The following is a 17,913-nucleotide window of genomic DNA, read 5'->3' on the forward strand; positions in this document are numbered from 1 at the left end:
GTTATCTGATATATAATAATTAACAGTAAAGTAAATATTTTCACTGTAATTTTACACATTTAATGCAATTTTGAATTAAAAGATGATGAAAAAATTCAGTGCCATAAGGAGGTCTGCATACTATCTATTTTGCCCTTTGTCTTATTGGGGGTAATAATGGACATCATTATTGTTTAATGTGTTGTGCAGACTTACTTGTAGAGGCTGTCAGGTTCCAGGCACTTGAAAACCACTGAATAAAGCACAGAATGAGGATGATCTCCATTCCTTTTCCCAGCGACAACACAAGATGAGCCCAAACCAGAGAACAGGTCATCCATCAAGCTCAGAACCTCACCTGGTAGAGGGATGAAATTGGAGAAAAAAGACAGACACAAACACAAAGAAAGGATGAAACGATGTAAGAAATAAAAAGAATCTTACTTCTTTGCCAACGTTTATGTTTTAACCATCGATCAAACATTGTGTCAAAGAAGTAGTGAAAAACAATGTGCACATAAAAAACTTAATCGCCGGAGAATTTTTATATATTTAGTTTAGTAGCTGATTCCTTATCAATAATTGGGCCATTAAATCTGCTTTTGTGAGTTTCACCTCTGCTTGGTCCTGTGGGAGCTGTTTCCCCGGCAGCAACCCCAGGGCTAAATTAAATGTGACTTTTTACTGGCAGAAACCCCTACACATTACATTATAGAACTGTACGGAGACTGATTTCTTTCTTTTATGGACACATACATAGCAGTATTACAGTAACATCTCACTAAGCACCCTGGTGTCTCACAAAACAGTACTTCACAAGCTGTGAAATGTTTTTCATGTCAGCTTACGGGAAAGTCGAGCGATGCACAGTTGTTCATTCAGAGACAGACACACACACAACGCCAGTTTCCAGTGCTCATGGGGGTGATGGAAAAAAAGAGGAACCTGTCAAAACAGTTTAAAAGTGCTCATATGGTTGGATTTCCAACTATTTCTACATGAGGTAAAGGGCAGCTAAGTTTTAGCTTATAATACATGGGCCAACGTATAAACACAGGGAGTAAGTCTGGCTGGTGGGGCACGAGGGGATGGTAAGAAAAGGTTGCAAAAGGGAGGAAAAAGGACTGCACAAATGAATGATTTGACCTTTTCGCAGAAAGAGCTCTGTGTATAGGAGGTTGCCCCCAACCACATTCCAGCACTGTGGCAATGTTGCTCTTTTGAGGAACTTCTGTTTTAAACATTAATCTTGAACTGGATTAATTTAAACCATATTTAAAGTTTGCTTAAGACTGCAAAGAAGCTGTGAATGCCAGTGTCTGTTATGTCTAATTGGTACCATGTTCATCACATTGTTGAAAATAAAATCCTTCAAGCAGTATAATTTACATTTAAAGCCTTTTGTTGTCAACGTTTCTACGTCTTTAGCGTTTTAAGACATCAAGACCACCCACTTATACTGTTCATATGAAGTAGATGCAAAGTTATGTTAGTTGATATGAAAAAAAATATGTATAAATAACAGGTTAACTGAGTGTCAACACAAAAGGGAGAAGTTGTTTTAAGTGTTGACATTTCCAAGCACAAATTAGATTAACATCCGCTTTAAAACATTGTTTGGCAAAGTTCATATTTTGATGTTTAAGATTTGTAAGGACTGCAACAGCAATTATTGCTTGTAAATGAGAGGTAAATGATGGTTGTGGCCTAAAATATGGCTGAATTTACATACTCATCCCTGAAAAAAAAACACGCTTAATGTTCCTAGATGATGTCACATTGAACTTTGCAAATTTGCAGGTTTTGTTTGACATGTGAACACAAAATGAAAAACACACAAAACCAAAGGCAGTCTTAAATTCTCTAGTATTCCATTGCGTTTTATTTGTGAAACGGATATTAAAGTATAGCATACCTTATTTTATATACAAGAAAAAAAAACTGTAAAATAGACACACATAAAATCAAAATGGCGTCAGTGGGCTAAAAATGAGATAAATGAAAAAACTTAACTAAATTAAGAACTGTAAGTGTGATACAACTCATAATATTAATTCCATTACCTTAAAGCCTAAAGCAGGGGCAGTGGGTGGACAACATGGCTCTGAGTTCTCACAGATATATGTCCAATGAAGACATTAACTCCCTTATTCACCCGCTGTTTTCAAAAATCCCGAGCAGATCACTTTTTGTTCAGTCATTGACCCGATTCAGCCTATGTTTGGTAGATGCATTTTAAATATAAAATTTCATCCTTAACCTTTCATGCCGAAATAATTATGAGAAGCATGCCATTAATTGACAATTTCTTGTACTTCAAAATGCCTAAAATTAGAACAAGACCGCTCCAAATACAGCATGAAAAACACAGAGTGAATTGATGGGAGGAAGGATAAAAAGACAGAAAAAGACAAACACTAAGGGGTAATTATAAAAAGGACAGCGATTGCTACGAAGTTTTATTGTTTTGGATGTAGCCACATAGGCGAATGATGATGTCAGTGGATGTTTTGATAATCAGAATAAATCAAGGGCCTGATGCGTGACTAGAGTATACTTTAGGAGCAACCACAGTAAAGTGCACGTCTAACTACAGACCTTAGATGAAATATTTACAAAAACTTCCAGGACCTGCACCTGTGATATTGTGATATACATGCATACATGTTTCATAATGAAAAAAATAAATAACATTATTATATGAGAGAGGGGCTCGAGGGAGAATTGTGGTGTTCTGACTAACACAACGGAAAGAGGGGAGAAGAAATAATGAGACTTTTATTTCTTTCCAACAAAAATACCCAAAATAAAAAGGAAAAAAAAATCAATCGATCAAATTTCCGACTATGCTGTTTACATTGAGCTTTCATTTCACAGTTTTATCGAGGTCAGCACATGCCATAAATCTAGAGAGTACATCACTTCTGTTGCAGCAGCAAAGTGTTCACCTGGTCCATCTGGAGGATGAAATAAAGGACAGTTGTCTTTACTCTGGTAACTGCTGGATGCGATGTGCCTCGCTCTATAATGATATATTCAATGACTCCGTAAAGGAACATAGCATCTGGTACTCAATCATATATTCTTACGTGGAGGATTTCACATTTTTAACTTTAAATTTATGGGTGAAACTCTCTCCAAAAGATCCACCTGAGAGCTATAAATTGTTATGCAATTGCATGAGACCATTACACTTTGTAAGTGGACACAATGTCCCATCATGTGCATTGGTAAAGGGGCTGTTATTGGACATGAACAGATGGGGATGTTAGTTTTAGTGAAACAATAACACTATTAAGAAATAATAGATACACAAAAATTCGATGACATTGCAATACTATAATATTCTATATCACCTTCTATATTTTAAATATTGTATTTCCTGTGTGACATACAGCCTAAGAATCTTTAATGTCAACAAGGCATTAAGAACTAGTTCAATCAGTGCCACTGTCCTCTTTCTCTACTGATTAGCAAGACGTCAAACACAACACGATACCACCAAAGGAAACAGACTCAGTGTGATCCCACAGAGTAAGACTGACAAACAGGTCTACCGCCTTGGGAGTGATTAAAGGCACCTGGGAATGCTCTCTGCATGTAATGATTACAAAGGAAACATAATCTACAAGCATTACCTTTTTGTTTTTAAAAAAAGGTTAATAAACTTTTGTGTCTGATCAAGAGCAAGTCTAAATTTAGTCCGAGTGAAAGTGAATCTGGAATGGAAGTAAGCTTTTAAAAGTTGGTTCGAAGGAGCACTCAGCCACACGTACTGAAAAAATCTTGTAATCTTGTTAACGCTGTATTACGTGGTGTAGGCACATAATGCTTTGTCAAAGCATGCCACTATCACAGAAAGAAACAGGTTTGTTGCTCGCTTCGTCCTATAATGATATTTTTCACAATTCACAATCGGCTATCAGACCATTCTGGCTAATTGTCACAGTTGGGTGCAGTTTTTTTTTGCCTCAACCTAACCGAACACCCACTGAAAAAAGTAACCCTACCCTAACCCAAGAGCAGAACAAACATTCTGAGCATGCCTAGTTAGCTAATATATCCAGTTTGTTAAGAAAATGTAAACCAAAAGAGTAGTTCATGCAATGGTGCATTTGCAAGTGGATGAGAAGTGCGAATGCAGAAGAAAAAGCTTGTTTTGCAAAACATCCATGCAAAAGCACAGAGGGAAAAATACACCAGCAACAAGACTTAGCATAGAGTAAAACAATCATTTCCAACTTAAAACCAGGTAAGAGTAGTTGACAGCAAGACTTGGATGCCAGGTCTGCCATTTCTGAAAGCACTTGTTTCTTTGCCAGGTGCTCCCTTCCTATCACTTTAAAACCAGTTTGTTCGTTATACATACAGCTGACGTTTTCACATGATTTAAAGCCGTCCACACATGGGTCCCAAAAGTAAATAACATAAACATGAAATACGTAAGGTGTGTAGACATGACGCATAATGTCTCGGTAATATTTTTGCATGACGACTTTCAATGATTTTGGTATATTGTCTCAATTGGCCTTTAGTTTTCACGTATTTTAGCATTCATGTTGCTGTAGCTCAATTTTTTGTGTTATAGCCTCAAGGCCGGTCATCACACCTCCCAGACAAGTAAACGAGTCCCCACCAAGACCTGAGAGTTTTTCTGTTCGTCATGACAAAGCTGGTAGTCGACTGTCTGTCACTGGCACGGTTTCCATGGTGCCAACGTGTAATTTCAACACATTATGTGTAGCCAACACAAAACGCCATGTCGGAGAGATTGTTTATTTAACATATATCTGGGAGATTTGAATTGAAAGATACAGACAGAAAAGAGCCTGACAAACACTGACAACGGCAATGTGCCAAACCATTTACTAACATACTTTTTTTTTATTTACCAAAACCCCTGCACGCTTCTCAACAAATACTGCAACAAGAATATACAATGACTCCTCCAAAACATATCCCAGGATTTAGTGCAAAGCTTCGTTTTACTAATCATCTTAGAATATCCTTGGTTTCAGACAGAGAACACATGCGTACATGTTTTCATTTTGCATCACATGAGAGGGTGGTTTGTATGCATAAGAGACTGAGGTGATGAAATAAATGTGCTCAGAAGTGCAAAACAACTCCACTGCTATACTGGAGGAGTTTTTTTTTTGTATTTTTTATTTTTTTTACAAACCACTGGCACACATCGCGCCCCACACGTATGGCAGTATTTGTGGCCGTTTGCCTACTTCCACTGAGGACTTTAAATTTTGACTTCCCCCACAGTGGTAGATTATAAGTGGTTACTTACAGGAATTAGGTCATGATAATCAAAATCTGATTCATTAACAGTAGAATAAGGCATTTAAACCCACCCAGAAGCTGTATTTAAAGTTCTACCCTTCTGAGGGGTCCCTCAAGGGTAGGCCTGTGGTCCGTCAACATTTCTGTCAATACCAAAGCCAAAACAGCTCACAGCTTGCAAAAATTAAGGCCCTTGAAATTCTATTACGGTAAAAGCCATTTTGTGTTCTGCAGCTTACATGCCAATTAAATCCTCATGGTAAATGCCAGGTGACCTTTTCTCATAAGCAAAGAGGGGAACAAATAATAGCAAATCATGGGAATGTGACGAGTTGGACTGACGAACAGTGTACAGAAAATAATCAAAACATACTCAGACCTTATGACTATGGCGTAGTCGCAAACGAGTCAAGTTCTGTTTATTTGTACAGACCAGTGTCATATACAGTGTCTCAAAGGTCTGTGCTAGCCCGCAAAAGCAACAGTTCCTGACCCATACTGGCTTAAATTCCCTATAGAAACAAGGAATACCCCTCAGAAAAACCTTAGCACATAACAAAACACTGAAAAGGAGGGGTAGGGGCAGCATGGGAAGGGAAACTTGGAGATCCTTCCTCCTGTACAGCATAGGGTGCAATAGGGAAAAGAGCAGTAATGAAACACAAAGAAAAAGCTGCAACCACCCAAACAAACCAGCCCACTCATACACATTGAAACTATATACAACTGATTATGGAATTCCTAATGTGCATTGGAAAATTTCTGTACCAGCTAATGTTCTTCTGCAGCAGGATATGGAGGTATCAATATATATACGCATGTGTGTGTGTGCGTGCGTGCGTAAATGGTGGTATTTTAAGTATTTTTTGTTGCAGACCAGCCTTGCTGTGCTATACCGTTATCCCTGACATATCATTTCCATTACACTACTAAATTCAGGCACTGTGTAATTGCCTCAGTCATTAGCTGCATGTGTCTAGGAGTGTATGTGTGTCTGTCTCAGTGACAGTGTGTATGTGCAAATCCTCAAGGTCAGCGGGTTCACACATGGAGTTTTTTTGCTGAAAGAGGAAGTTTGAGGGAAAGTGGCAGAAGAAAAAAATCTCAGTAGTAAGGCGGTGTTCATTCACTTAAGCCATTAGGTCAATTCAGTACAGATGACATACAAATATAGCCACATCTGTATGGTGTATATATGCTGCAATGTATTACATGGGAAACATATACATATACACATCATGGCTTTTCAGACAAACTTTTCTACCTGTATTGTTTATAATGTGCACAATATTCAATTTTTCTAAACATTATTGTTTATTTGACATCTTTTTTGATGGTTCTTGTGTGTGTGGGCTTTACTATAGATGCAGCAACAGCATCAAATATTCCATAGCAATGAAACTACAATTTGACAAGTCAGTGTAGTCATGTTTATTTTACTGCATCTCTGTTTCTCTGTCGACCTTCCATCAGTACAGGTAATAGCGTAGTTGACTCTTTTTAAACAAACAAAACATAAGCTTTATATTAACAAACAAATCACAAGCTTTATATTTCCTGTGGGCTGCCAAACCTGCAAGGGGCCTCCTCTGTTAAACTGTCAGCACTTAGGCCTTCACTCCCCACACAGAGCCTGCACAACGCCACCTTTTTCCCTAACTCTATCACTAACGTAGAGAGTAAACTTTACACAGATATACACAAACTGTCACATAGAGCCTTATGTCACACAAAAGAAAGAAGACCCAAGGAAAACACACACACACACGCACACGCACACAAAAAGACACTTAAGAAACAAAATATATGGGATTACGTTTGGTAATGTTTAAGAGGGAAACTTAGAGGTGGCCACAAAGCACTGTCGGAAACCGATTTTTCACCAAGCAGTCTGAGTAGAATATATTTGTCCAAGTTTTTCAAATCAGGTAGAGGGACATTCCTTTGGACAACCCTGCTGAGGCACTGTGCTGGCACAGAAATTAATAATTCATTCATGAAAACAGTTTGAGAGAAGAGGCTAAAATAGATTTGAGATGGTATTATGTGCTGACTTTGATGGAGCTTTGGACTTTCTTGACAGAACTGAATGACTGTAATTAACTTTTGCACAGAATGTGCTTATAAATAAGGTTTGGCAAATACAATCATTTCAACTCCCGCATCTGAGTTTAGCATATTAGCATGCTAACATGTGCTAATTAACTTTGAACTCGAACCACAAGCAGCGTTAAATTAGATATGACTTCATGTTATACTATTTATTTCCAAAGTATTATAAGTCTTTTTTTAATTAGTTTTTTTAAAAGAAGACCTGGTGAGGATTCAAAATAACCAACAACACAGAGTGGGGAGCATAGGACAGAAATACACTATTTGTTAAATAGAAACAGGATAGAATCATCCCACGTGGGGGAAATTCAAAAGGTAAGATAAACAGTATAACTGCTATAAAACTGCTAAAAATCAGCAATTTATGACAAATTCTGTATAGACGTTTGGCTTAACTAGATATACATTAATCAAGAAACACTGGATAATGAAACAGGCAAAACAGACTTGCTAAAATTGTAAATATGTTTTATTCTATTGAGTGGTAGAGGTAAAGAGAGGCCAGAATTTTTTTTTAACCTTTGCAAAGTTGCTACTTACTGGGGCTCAGCCACTTCTGACATATTTCCAGAGGGATCTCTTCTGAGAGCTGTGTGTGGGCGGATGGGAATGATAAACAGTGGACCAAAACATTGTGAGGCATAGTGGAGGGGGAACCTAAGTCTAGACTTTAAAAACACTTTAAAGAGGACATTTAAAGGAACTTTTTCTGTGCTGGAGACCATATATTTGGGTGTCTGAAGTGACAACAAACTCAAAAATTCTGTTTGTTTTGGGACCATTTGTGAACTGTACATATTTTCAGAATAATGTTACATTACAGACACAGCTCTGTAAAATTGTCCAGCCTCTCCATATTTATATCCAACTATCTTCAAATCATGATGCATTTGCTGGGAATTAGAAGAGGGAAGTATAAACTCTTTAACTCGTGATTTTTGCACTGCTGTTACCAGCAAATTCTTATAGCATGTGCACCAATTCACCTATTGGGGGCGAGTCTCCACACTCCTAAAGGGGATATCCTGTTACGGATTGCACTAGATGGCAGGACCCATTCACATAAACGAAACTCAGAATGTACAGGAAATGTTTGCTAGACCAAATGTCTATGAAAATGTAGCGTCAGGCTCTACATGTGGTGAGCTAGCTGAGCACAAACATGAGGAGAAACAAAATGGGCTGCAAGACAAAACACGTTTAGATTGCCAATCCATGTGTGGATTATGTCTCTCAAACCAGGCTTTTTCGCATCTCCTTTCTCTGAGATCATTGTCCGATCTGAATGCTAAGGAAATGAGAGAATTAAAGTACAAGGGAGGATCACGAAGCGCCAACTCATCTTTAACAGTCTCAGATACTGCATTTAAGAATACTCCCCGAAGAGCCGAGTCATTCCATCCGGAATCAACAGCCGAAATTCCATGGAAAAGTCCGCCGCACTCCATGTTCATTGGTGCTTTCTCACCACGATCTTGAAGATCGAACACTCTCTCAATTTCTGTATATAGATATATGTCTCCGCCCATGCCAGAGCTCTCCTTTGGTGACTCTCCATTATATACAGGGTCCGAAAATGGTCAGAAGGAAAAGTTATTGGTCTTTGTTGAAAAGCAAAGCGCATTGAAGCAAAAATCCTCTACACTTAGTTAAATCCCCAGAGAAAGGTTCAAGATCTGGAACGTATGACTCGACGAATCTGAGGATGAGACAGAGGAAAAACAGGGGGCACCTGCGGGGAAACAGCCAAAGCAGCTGAAGGAGGCAGAAATTAATTTGAAGGCGAGGTTAGCCACTTGAGTTGTGAGCTGAGAAACCTGCTGAGGCAGACTGATAAGTTTCAACCAGGGAACAAAGAACTTGTTTGTGCTGCCCCAACATTCTGCCTTGGCTGACAAGGGTGTGTTGTAAAGGTTCTGAGTTTTTGTCTATGTCAGTTTCTGTTGGGTCCATTTTAACCCTTTGACCAGTTCATTCTGTTATGAATTGCACTTGATGGCAGGACCCATAAACAGAAACGAAACTCAGACTGCACAGGAAAGAAAGTTTTGTTTACAAAAACGAGATTAATGACATTGAGCTAGTCCAAGAACTGTTGAGGTCTGGTCGCTGGGGACGGGGAACTCAGGTCTATAAAGAGGAAGCCGACAGGCGAGCATCAAGGTGAAACTAGTAGATCCAGACTTAGAATTGAAACAATCAAATGCCTAACTGACCAGGTTGAGCTTGAAAGTCTCACTTAACAGTTTTCTCCAGCAGTGTGGCAGATACCTGGGTTGTAGGTTCAGGCTCAGGTTTGGCTGAATATGTCTTCTTTTACAGGTAAGAGATTTCCAGGGTCAGGAGCTCAAGTCAAATAAACTAAGATGGGATGAAGAAGATCACAGATAATATGTATTTTCTAAAGACAAAAAGGTCGACAGGTTAATCAGAAGCAAAAAGACTTCACTGAACAGTACAAAAAAATTTCTGGGCCGAACAATTACGCTTGTGAAAAACTAACTACCGTTGACTGAAGAGCTGACCCAGGCTTTTAAGAATTGAGGAGACAATCAGCACAGGTGAGACGAATGTTCAATCTCTTGACACCCGCCCGCAGGAAGGACAGATGAGAAGGAGAGAGCAGGTAAACAGGAACCCACACAAGAAAAAAACCACAAGCCCTAACATATCCACATGTACCAACAGAACATGCCTGGTGCTTTTCTTTATTACAACTGATGCTTCCTTGAATTTTTCAGTCCCTAAATGTACCACAAGAAGACAAGAGCAGAGGAGGCTTCAAGAAGAGTTTTGAGAAAGGACTCCCAGGTGTATAGTTCATCAGACATGTCCTCACAAGATGTGAAGAAGAAGAGGAATGTGCAAGTATGTTAACATAATAAAAAAAGATGGACATAGCCAGTAGGTCTGATAAAGTATATACAACAGATGTAGAAATGCCTTCATGTAATGCTTTCTCCCAGACAGCCATTCAAAACACATCAACTTCTCTCGTGAAAATGTCAGTCAATGCATTCTTGGTATTTAATGTATTCTAATCTGGGAAAGGATGGTCATTTTGAAAATAATTTCACAATTAATCAGATGCTGCTAACCCTAAGAGAAAGGATTTTTTGTGCAATCAGATTTCAACTGTCACTCTTGAGCACCTCCTTCGTATCCAAATGTGGTCATGTCAGGCTTCAAAACGCCACGATGACAGGTGCTGAATGCCAAAATCAAGTATTCAGTATGGTGGCCCACAAACAGATGTGTTATGTCACAGTAACTACTTCTAATTGTCATAGCAGATGGGGGAACAATGAATGCTCACAGGTTTGACAGATAACAATGAGTCTACCATTTAAGATGTCATGAAATAGAGTTTTGAATTCTGTACTACCATTAATGCTGAACAGCCATTTGTATCTTCATCAACCTGCATGTTGAACCGTTTCGATTTTGTTGGAGAGATATGAAAACTAATCTAAAATTTACATTATGCAGGGGCCCCAATGGGAATACAATTTTATCTTTGGCAGCAGCAGTGATCCCTCGGAATCTCACATTTTTCCCAACAAACTGGAAACCATGTGTCATTTTATTGGAACCAGTACCCATTACATAACTGATGCATGTTTTCGACAAACACAGATTTGCTTTCCAAAAGCAAACGTACACTGAACCCCAACAACTATCTAGTAGCTGTATATGTAATTGCTTTATCCAAAAAACAAACTTTTTATTCATATTTATTTTAATATATTGACGAGACTCTAAGTTGTTGCTGAGAAAATAGTAACCCAAAGGATATTTAGGTGGAACATCTTGACAGCACATTAGCTGACAAATTTTATGTCAGGCCCTTACAGTTATCTGAAATTAATCAAGTTTCCTCCAGCAAATAGTAATTGGAGGTTCGCCCCAGTCAACGATGAGTGACAGTGTGATATTGTCAAATTATAAAATACAATAGAGCAGTAGAGCAGGATAAGCAAATGTAATGGTAAAATATGATTCATGAATGAACCGATTTAGATTACATTTAATGTTTAATGTCACGTCATGAGATAACAGCTAGAAAATTACCACGAAATATGAAACTGAAAGTTGTTGAAATCAAAAACAAGCCTTATATTTCATGCCATCATATATACAAGAATTGGATCATTTTCAACATTTAAGTAACAACTACATTTTACTTCTGCTATATGCTGTCCGTATGCAACCTCAACTCGCCAGGTGCTCTGCATGTTGGTCAGAATCTTTGCGCTGGACAGTCCTAGGTTTGCCCCCTGAATTGTTTGACACATCGGCTCTAACAGGGCTTCCCCTGCCCTTTCTGCACAGCAAGAAACTGGGTCAGAGTAATGACCCCCTGTGTCTACCATTTTGATGTGACCCACGTGCGGTCTGTTTTACTCCACCTGGCTCATTTTACTGTGACTCCGTCTCTGCTTGGATCGGGATTTGCCATTAAGACTGGCATCCTCCATACCACACTGTAAAAAGATCTGACAGCCTAAGACGGCTCCGTGGAAAGAAACCGGGAGGAGGCTTATGAAACACGAGCCTGCTTGCATTAGCTAACTTTCCTTGTACAGTATCTAATATGCAGAGGTCATTCCGCATCACGCAGAGTTTTAACTGGCACAGCGTTGCTATTTTCTTTGTGTACAAAATAACAAAGTTTACTGTATGCAAAATACAATGGGGGTTATCCATAATGATTGGCTGCAATTGGAGCCTCCTTTGGCCGAATAGCTCAAATTAGACACAAATTGCCCTTTTGAACATGATAAAAATACAGTGCAAATTCTTATTTATGGCTGAATTTGCCCTAGTTTCTTAATAATTCTAATAGCTCAAAGGTTCTATTTTGGGAGCACTTCTTTTTATTGCTTTCATGGGTGGAGAGAACATGATGCTTTGGATGACTTTATCAGTAAGCAGTGAGAGGTAATTGGTGACAAAGATTATCGGCTCTCACATTAGTCGAGGACAAATTACAATGACAACGTATGAAGTTAGAACATTTTCTAATAGTGTATACTTACACCTAATAGAAAAAAAACACATTGGAGGGTACAAGAGAAAAGAGGCTGAAACAGCACAGTTAAATATTGATCACATTATACGTGATCAACCTCGACACAGGTTCTGTGTCTTCTGTCCTGTCTTCTAAATGTGTTGTGGCCAGTAGGAGGATAGATACCGTATCAACAGCAGAATGTGTCCAGTCAGTTTTTGAAATAGCCTTAAATAAATCCAAACAGGGTTAGCCTATGCCTTTTCCTTACGTCAATGCAAGGAGCTTTGCTGTGAGTACATATTTATTTCTACCACTTTAAATGACTGCAGTGCCCTGAATTACAAAATGAGACTAATCAATCCCAATTTAATGCTTAAATGCATTTTAAATTGATTTTTTTTGCCGGCACCAAATTCAACAAAGATCAAGTCCAATCTCACATAAGTTGTGTCAAACACAGAGATACTTAATTATAACTGATGGGAACAAAATACCTCACAATGAAAAATAAAGACTAAAAAGGGAGGCAGTGAAAGGCAACATCCTTATCTTGTCTCAGTAATAATTCCATAATTCCAGCGCGCATCCATTAGTGAGCTTTTGGCGACACTGAGGGACTGCCGTAATTATTGAGAGATGGAGAGAAGAAAAAATAAATCAGGGAAGTCTAGACCTGTGGTGAAGGCAGAGAGACTAACAATGTGCGTGTGAAGAGACAAAATGGGAAAGGAAGCAAAAAGGGAAAGGGACTGCAGAAAGCCCTTGGCCCCCTGCCTGCAATCTGCAATCTGCTGATGGCGAAGCTCGTGACGAGGAGGTGCACAGCGTCCATTTTTAGCGATGAGGTCATCTTTAATTAACAAAACAAAGAGAGTCAGCTGTGTCACTCCAATCTGTTATCTGCACCCATGCTCAAGGACACCGTTTATCTCTATATAATTCAATCTCTTTGAATGAGAGCTTATCGACGCATTGGGATGTATTCTTGGTCTCAAGCAATGATGGAGCTGTTACATAAACAGGGGAGGGGGATACCACTGATTCTGATCAGAGAAGACATATGGAAAGAAGAAAGTTATGTAGAGATATGAGATAGGTGTAAGAATCGACAAAGCAGAGGAAGATGTTGAGACACATGTCGTTTGACTCAATCAGATGGCAGCATGATCTGGAAGGCGTAAACTGGAACTAAATTAAGGGCAAAGATCAAATGGCTAATCCGTTTCTGAGTCCAACAGTACCAGCATGAGGTGACATCATTGCTGCGTAGCCCTCAGTGCGACTGCTGTCTGGTTCCCTCCGTCTCTCCTCCACGCTGTCTTTTCTCTCTCCCAACTGTTTCATCTTGTTAGACCCTTTAACTTTGTTCTTCTCACTTCACAGCATCTTTTCTCACATTCCGATACAATCTTTTCTCAGTTTTCATTTGGGCCATTCCTTTTCACTGACCTCTTCTGCCATAACCTCAGCTGTTCCTCATAGCACGGGATCAGGTGTTATGCAGCAGTGATGCCACGCAGCGACTCACAGGTGTGTTTTTTTTAATTGTGCAGTTGAATGAGTTGTGGGGAGCACAGCGCTGCACTGATGAACACATTCATAAAAAAGTGCCACCTCAGCACAACTGTGATTTAAAGACAAGTCACGCAAATTTGCAGCTGAGGAGACAATAGAGGGACTGAAAATGTATGATGATGGAATCCAGAAGAATTCTGAAATTAGCCAATAAGGGTTACTGTTTAAGCCTTTTATTGGAGATGAGTCGTCTAATTTTGGCACCTTCTATTTTTTGTTTTTTTCAATGAAGTCACCACGAGACCAGAGACCAGAGACCAGAGACCAGAGAAGGATGACTGAGAAATTACTATTTTCTTACGATCAAAAGAGTGTCTCACATCCTTCTGAAAAACAAACTGTATTGCTGTTGGGAGGTTGATAGTCTGGCTGTACCTCAGATGAGAAGAAATTTTAATCAAAACCAGGTCAGTTCATTTTCTATGACCAATTGATAAATAACCAATCAAAATATTCGCCGTCAAATGTGTTACTTCATAGCAGACACGGCTTAAGAGGATTATCCTTCATTATCAATTCAGTGCCAATGACACAACTTAACAAACTTTGATGCTTTGTCACTTTTTTTTTTTTTTTTTTGGTCTTTTGCTGTCATCAAAGATACCTTTACCGATCTCAAACTATTTTAACGCCCTTGCAAAATTTCTTGCATGTCACATGTGACTGTTTTCTCACATTTCACAGCTGGTTTGTTGTTGAGGAGTCCTGTGCCACACAGTAATATACCAGCGCTACCTATCTAGGCTTCTCTGTGAATGCTGCCTCTGCCTTGTTGTGCCATCTAGAGGCCTGTGTGAAGCCCAGTGAAGTTGCTCATTGTGAGCACATCTATCATTAATGTGACTAAAATCAAGGCAGCATAGAGGCTTCTGAGACACACTGAGCTCCTAGGGAATTAACAAATGTTTTCAAAGCAGTGCTGGGGAACAGTGAGCTATGGGTAATTAAACTAGTAGTTTACCTATTCCTGATTTAGTAGTGGCTTGTTGGTTGTTGAACTATGTTCACATTTGTGATTCAATTTTCTTTTGACATTTTTGTAGTTAATTTCAGAAATGACATAAAAGCGAGCCACAAAAGAAAGGGACAATTTTGTTTCAGCTTTGTTTCTTTATTGTAATGGAAGCCCCCCTTTGACCAGCCCTGCCTTCTGTGAGGGAATTCATTCATCAGCTATCACCGTACACTGACTTGACCTTTACCTTGTGTTTGGGCAAAAGGTGGACATTGCTTAGTGTCAGTGACAGACAATGCCAGCACGAATACACCCTCTAAATCTCAGCCTGAACAACTTACCAAGGTCACGATTAGGCACGTGCATTGCATCGACCACTAACAAAAGCAACATTTTTACTTATAAACTATGTCTTAGGTAAACAAGTGAAAGCTTTTCTTATTACCCTCACTTGAGTAATCTTTTTGCTGGCATGGCAATTCCTTAATCATCGGAGTTATACATTTGTACAAGTGCAACATATTGAAAAATAATCAATATAATTTCTTTCGATGTCTAGATTCCTTCGTTCTCCAGCTGTTCCTGATTCGCCGTCCAATGAATCTGTAAAAATGTCATCTTTTTTTCTCACCACAGCTTAAGGGTCCAACTCCACTCACTATAACAAATTAGCCAGGAGAAATTATGAACCCTGCAGACTCGAACCAGAAGATGGAGACTGGAGCCCACGCTTTACGTCAAGCAGAGTCCATCAGCGGACTTCTTCTGAGACAACGTGAGAAGTTACTTAGTAAGCTAACCTTTAAGTAGGTGCATGAGCAACCTGACTTCTTCCTTTCTTCTTTGTTCAGCCTAAATTGCCAGCATTGTTTTTTTCCAAAGCCGCCACCTGCCGCTGAGCCCGCCCTCCCCAATGAGCTCCACATTCAAGATCTTGAGCCTTTTCTTTGTACATCGAATAAGAATCAGAGTTTTCTTCCTCAATGTTTGAGGATGTTCTAACAAAGACCGCTTACCTTCTCATGAAACACATTAAAGATGCTCTACATAAAGGGTTTTATTGAGGGGCGGAGTATTAAACTGGGAGGAAGTGTCCGATACTTGGAAAAACGTTATAACTTTGACTGAAATTACAGTTGGGTTGAAGAATGCTTTTGACCATGCTGATCACTCTGGCAGTCTTGTTAAACATCTGCTTAGTGTTCACCAGGGAGCCTGGATTGTGGCTAAGCATTTTGTTGTGTTCAGGACATTAGCAGAGGACACTAAATGGAACAATGCAACTCCGCAAGAAGTCTTTATCACATTATTAAATTAGCAACTAAAAGATGACTTGCTTTAAGGGCTGAATTTTCTCTTCTCAGTTCTCTCATTTCCCTCATCATTAAGATGGATGACAGAATAAGGAAGAGGAGACGAGAAAGAGGTACCCAAGCAGCTCGAGTTGTGTGCTTATCCCTGTCACAACCACCCAGCTCACCACATCACCTCTGAGAACCAGGTACACGATCGTATTACTGCTTTTGTGGACAAGCCCATGCAGATTTGAAGAGCTTGTCTGACACCTAAGGAGAGACAGTAGTACTTACGGGCTGGTGAGTGTTTGTATTGTGGTCATGGTGAGGATTTTGTGGCTAACTTTACGAGTTGGTTAAAAAAAAACGCATCACAAGGAGTGGAGGCACTGATGAGTCTAGTCACGGATACCAACACATCAAGGATACTAATCTCGGTTACGTTTATCAATCCCTGCAAACTCAAGAGTTCTGGTCAGGTCTCTGTGCCATTACTAACTGATCCTGGAGTCAAAATTTATCATTTTGATAGTTCCGCAGTTTGGCTTCCTTGTGACATTTCTAAGGTTAGAGTATTTGATGGCAGATTATAAAATAATGTATCTTATGTTTCCCAGCCTTTGAATCTGGTGTTTGGCAACCTCTGAAAGACAACAGTCTTACACATAATCTCATTCCTCAATTCCCCCTTGATGCTGGGCTATTCTTATTTGAAGCTACATCATCCTTAGATCGACTGGTAGGCTGTCAGGGTCTCTGGCTGGAGAAGTTTTGTTTCTCTTCCTACCTGCGCTGTTTGTCCCTCCACTAACGTCAGACTGAGACCTCAGATACGTCCCTTGTGCCAGATGTGTACTATGATTTGTCTGAAGTATCTGGTAAGGAGAGAGCCCTGTCCTTGCCACCCAAGCTCTCGTATGACTGCACTATGGATTTGTTGCAGTACAAGTAAACAGTACAACCTTAACTGTCACAAATGTGATGCTATGGAAAAGTTCATCTCAGCCTTTTACTGAGGATATAATCCACCCCTCTTCTTCTCCCTTGGGGGCAGGGTTTTTTCTTCAAGCCCAAATAAGATGGCAATGAAAGGCATTGTATTGATTTTAAGTGGCTAAATAACATCACTGCCACAAACAAATAATTTCCCAGCCACTGATAAAACTCTGCCTTTGAGCACTTGAATGGAGCCACCATCTTTACCAGACTGGACCTCCAAAATGTCTACTATCTAGTCAGAGTTAATTCGATCACTTTCAAGTTCTCATCAACAATTTGTGGAGTAAGTCTGAGCATGAGACCCATGTCTTCTTAGTTCTCTGATAACTGTTTGAGAGTGTGCTGAAAAGTACAAGATGCATATGGTCTGGTGCCAAAATCATGACCAAATCTGATCGGAGACAAATTCTGGTGCATGTCTGTAAAAAAGTATGAGAATGCAGATAAAGTCAACAATGTGACGGAACCTGTTAAACCTCTTGTGGCCTCTTTAACTGCTGTCTTTGCAGAACTTAACAGGAACCTTCTCCACGTTGCTGTTGATCTCAGTTTTTCTAGCAAAGAGATGCCTGCTACCGCTTACCATTTCTATATATTGAACGAAGCCAACCCCAGTGTCTCTTCTTAAAAGGTCATACACAATATATCTAACAAAGACGATTTCCAGGGGTCATCTTTGGTAAGTATGAGAA

At 39.4% G+C, this 17,913-nt stretch overlaps 1 protein-coding gene across 1 annotated transcript in view; it reads right to left on the reverse strand.

Annotated features, from left to right (window-relative positions):
* The window catches only part of LOC140276620 (astrotactin-2-like), a 258,166-nt gene that overhangs the window by 17,530 nt on the left and 222,723 nt on the right, over positions 1-17,913 (reverse strand). The window contains exon 20 of the mRNA XM_072371388.1: positions 196-337. Within this exon, the coding sequence (XP_072227489.1) occupies positions 196-337 (142 nt within the window). The remainder of the gene's footprint in view (positions 1-195; positions 338-17,913) is intronic.

This window comes from Leuresthes tenuis, unplaced genomic scaffold (assembly GCF_036924035.1).
Source record: "Leuresthes tenuis unplaced genomic scaffold, fLeuTen1.0.hap1 SCAF_19, whole genome shotgun sequence".
NCBI classification, from domain to species: Eukaryota; Metazoa; Chordata; class Actinopteri; order Atheriniformes; family Atherinopsidae; genus Leuresthes; species Leuresthes tenuis.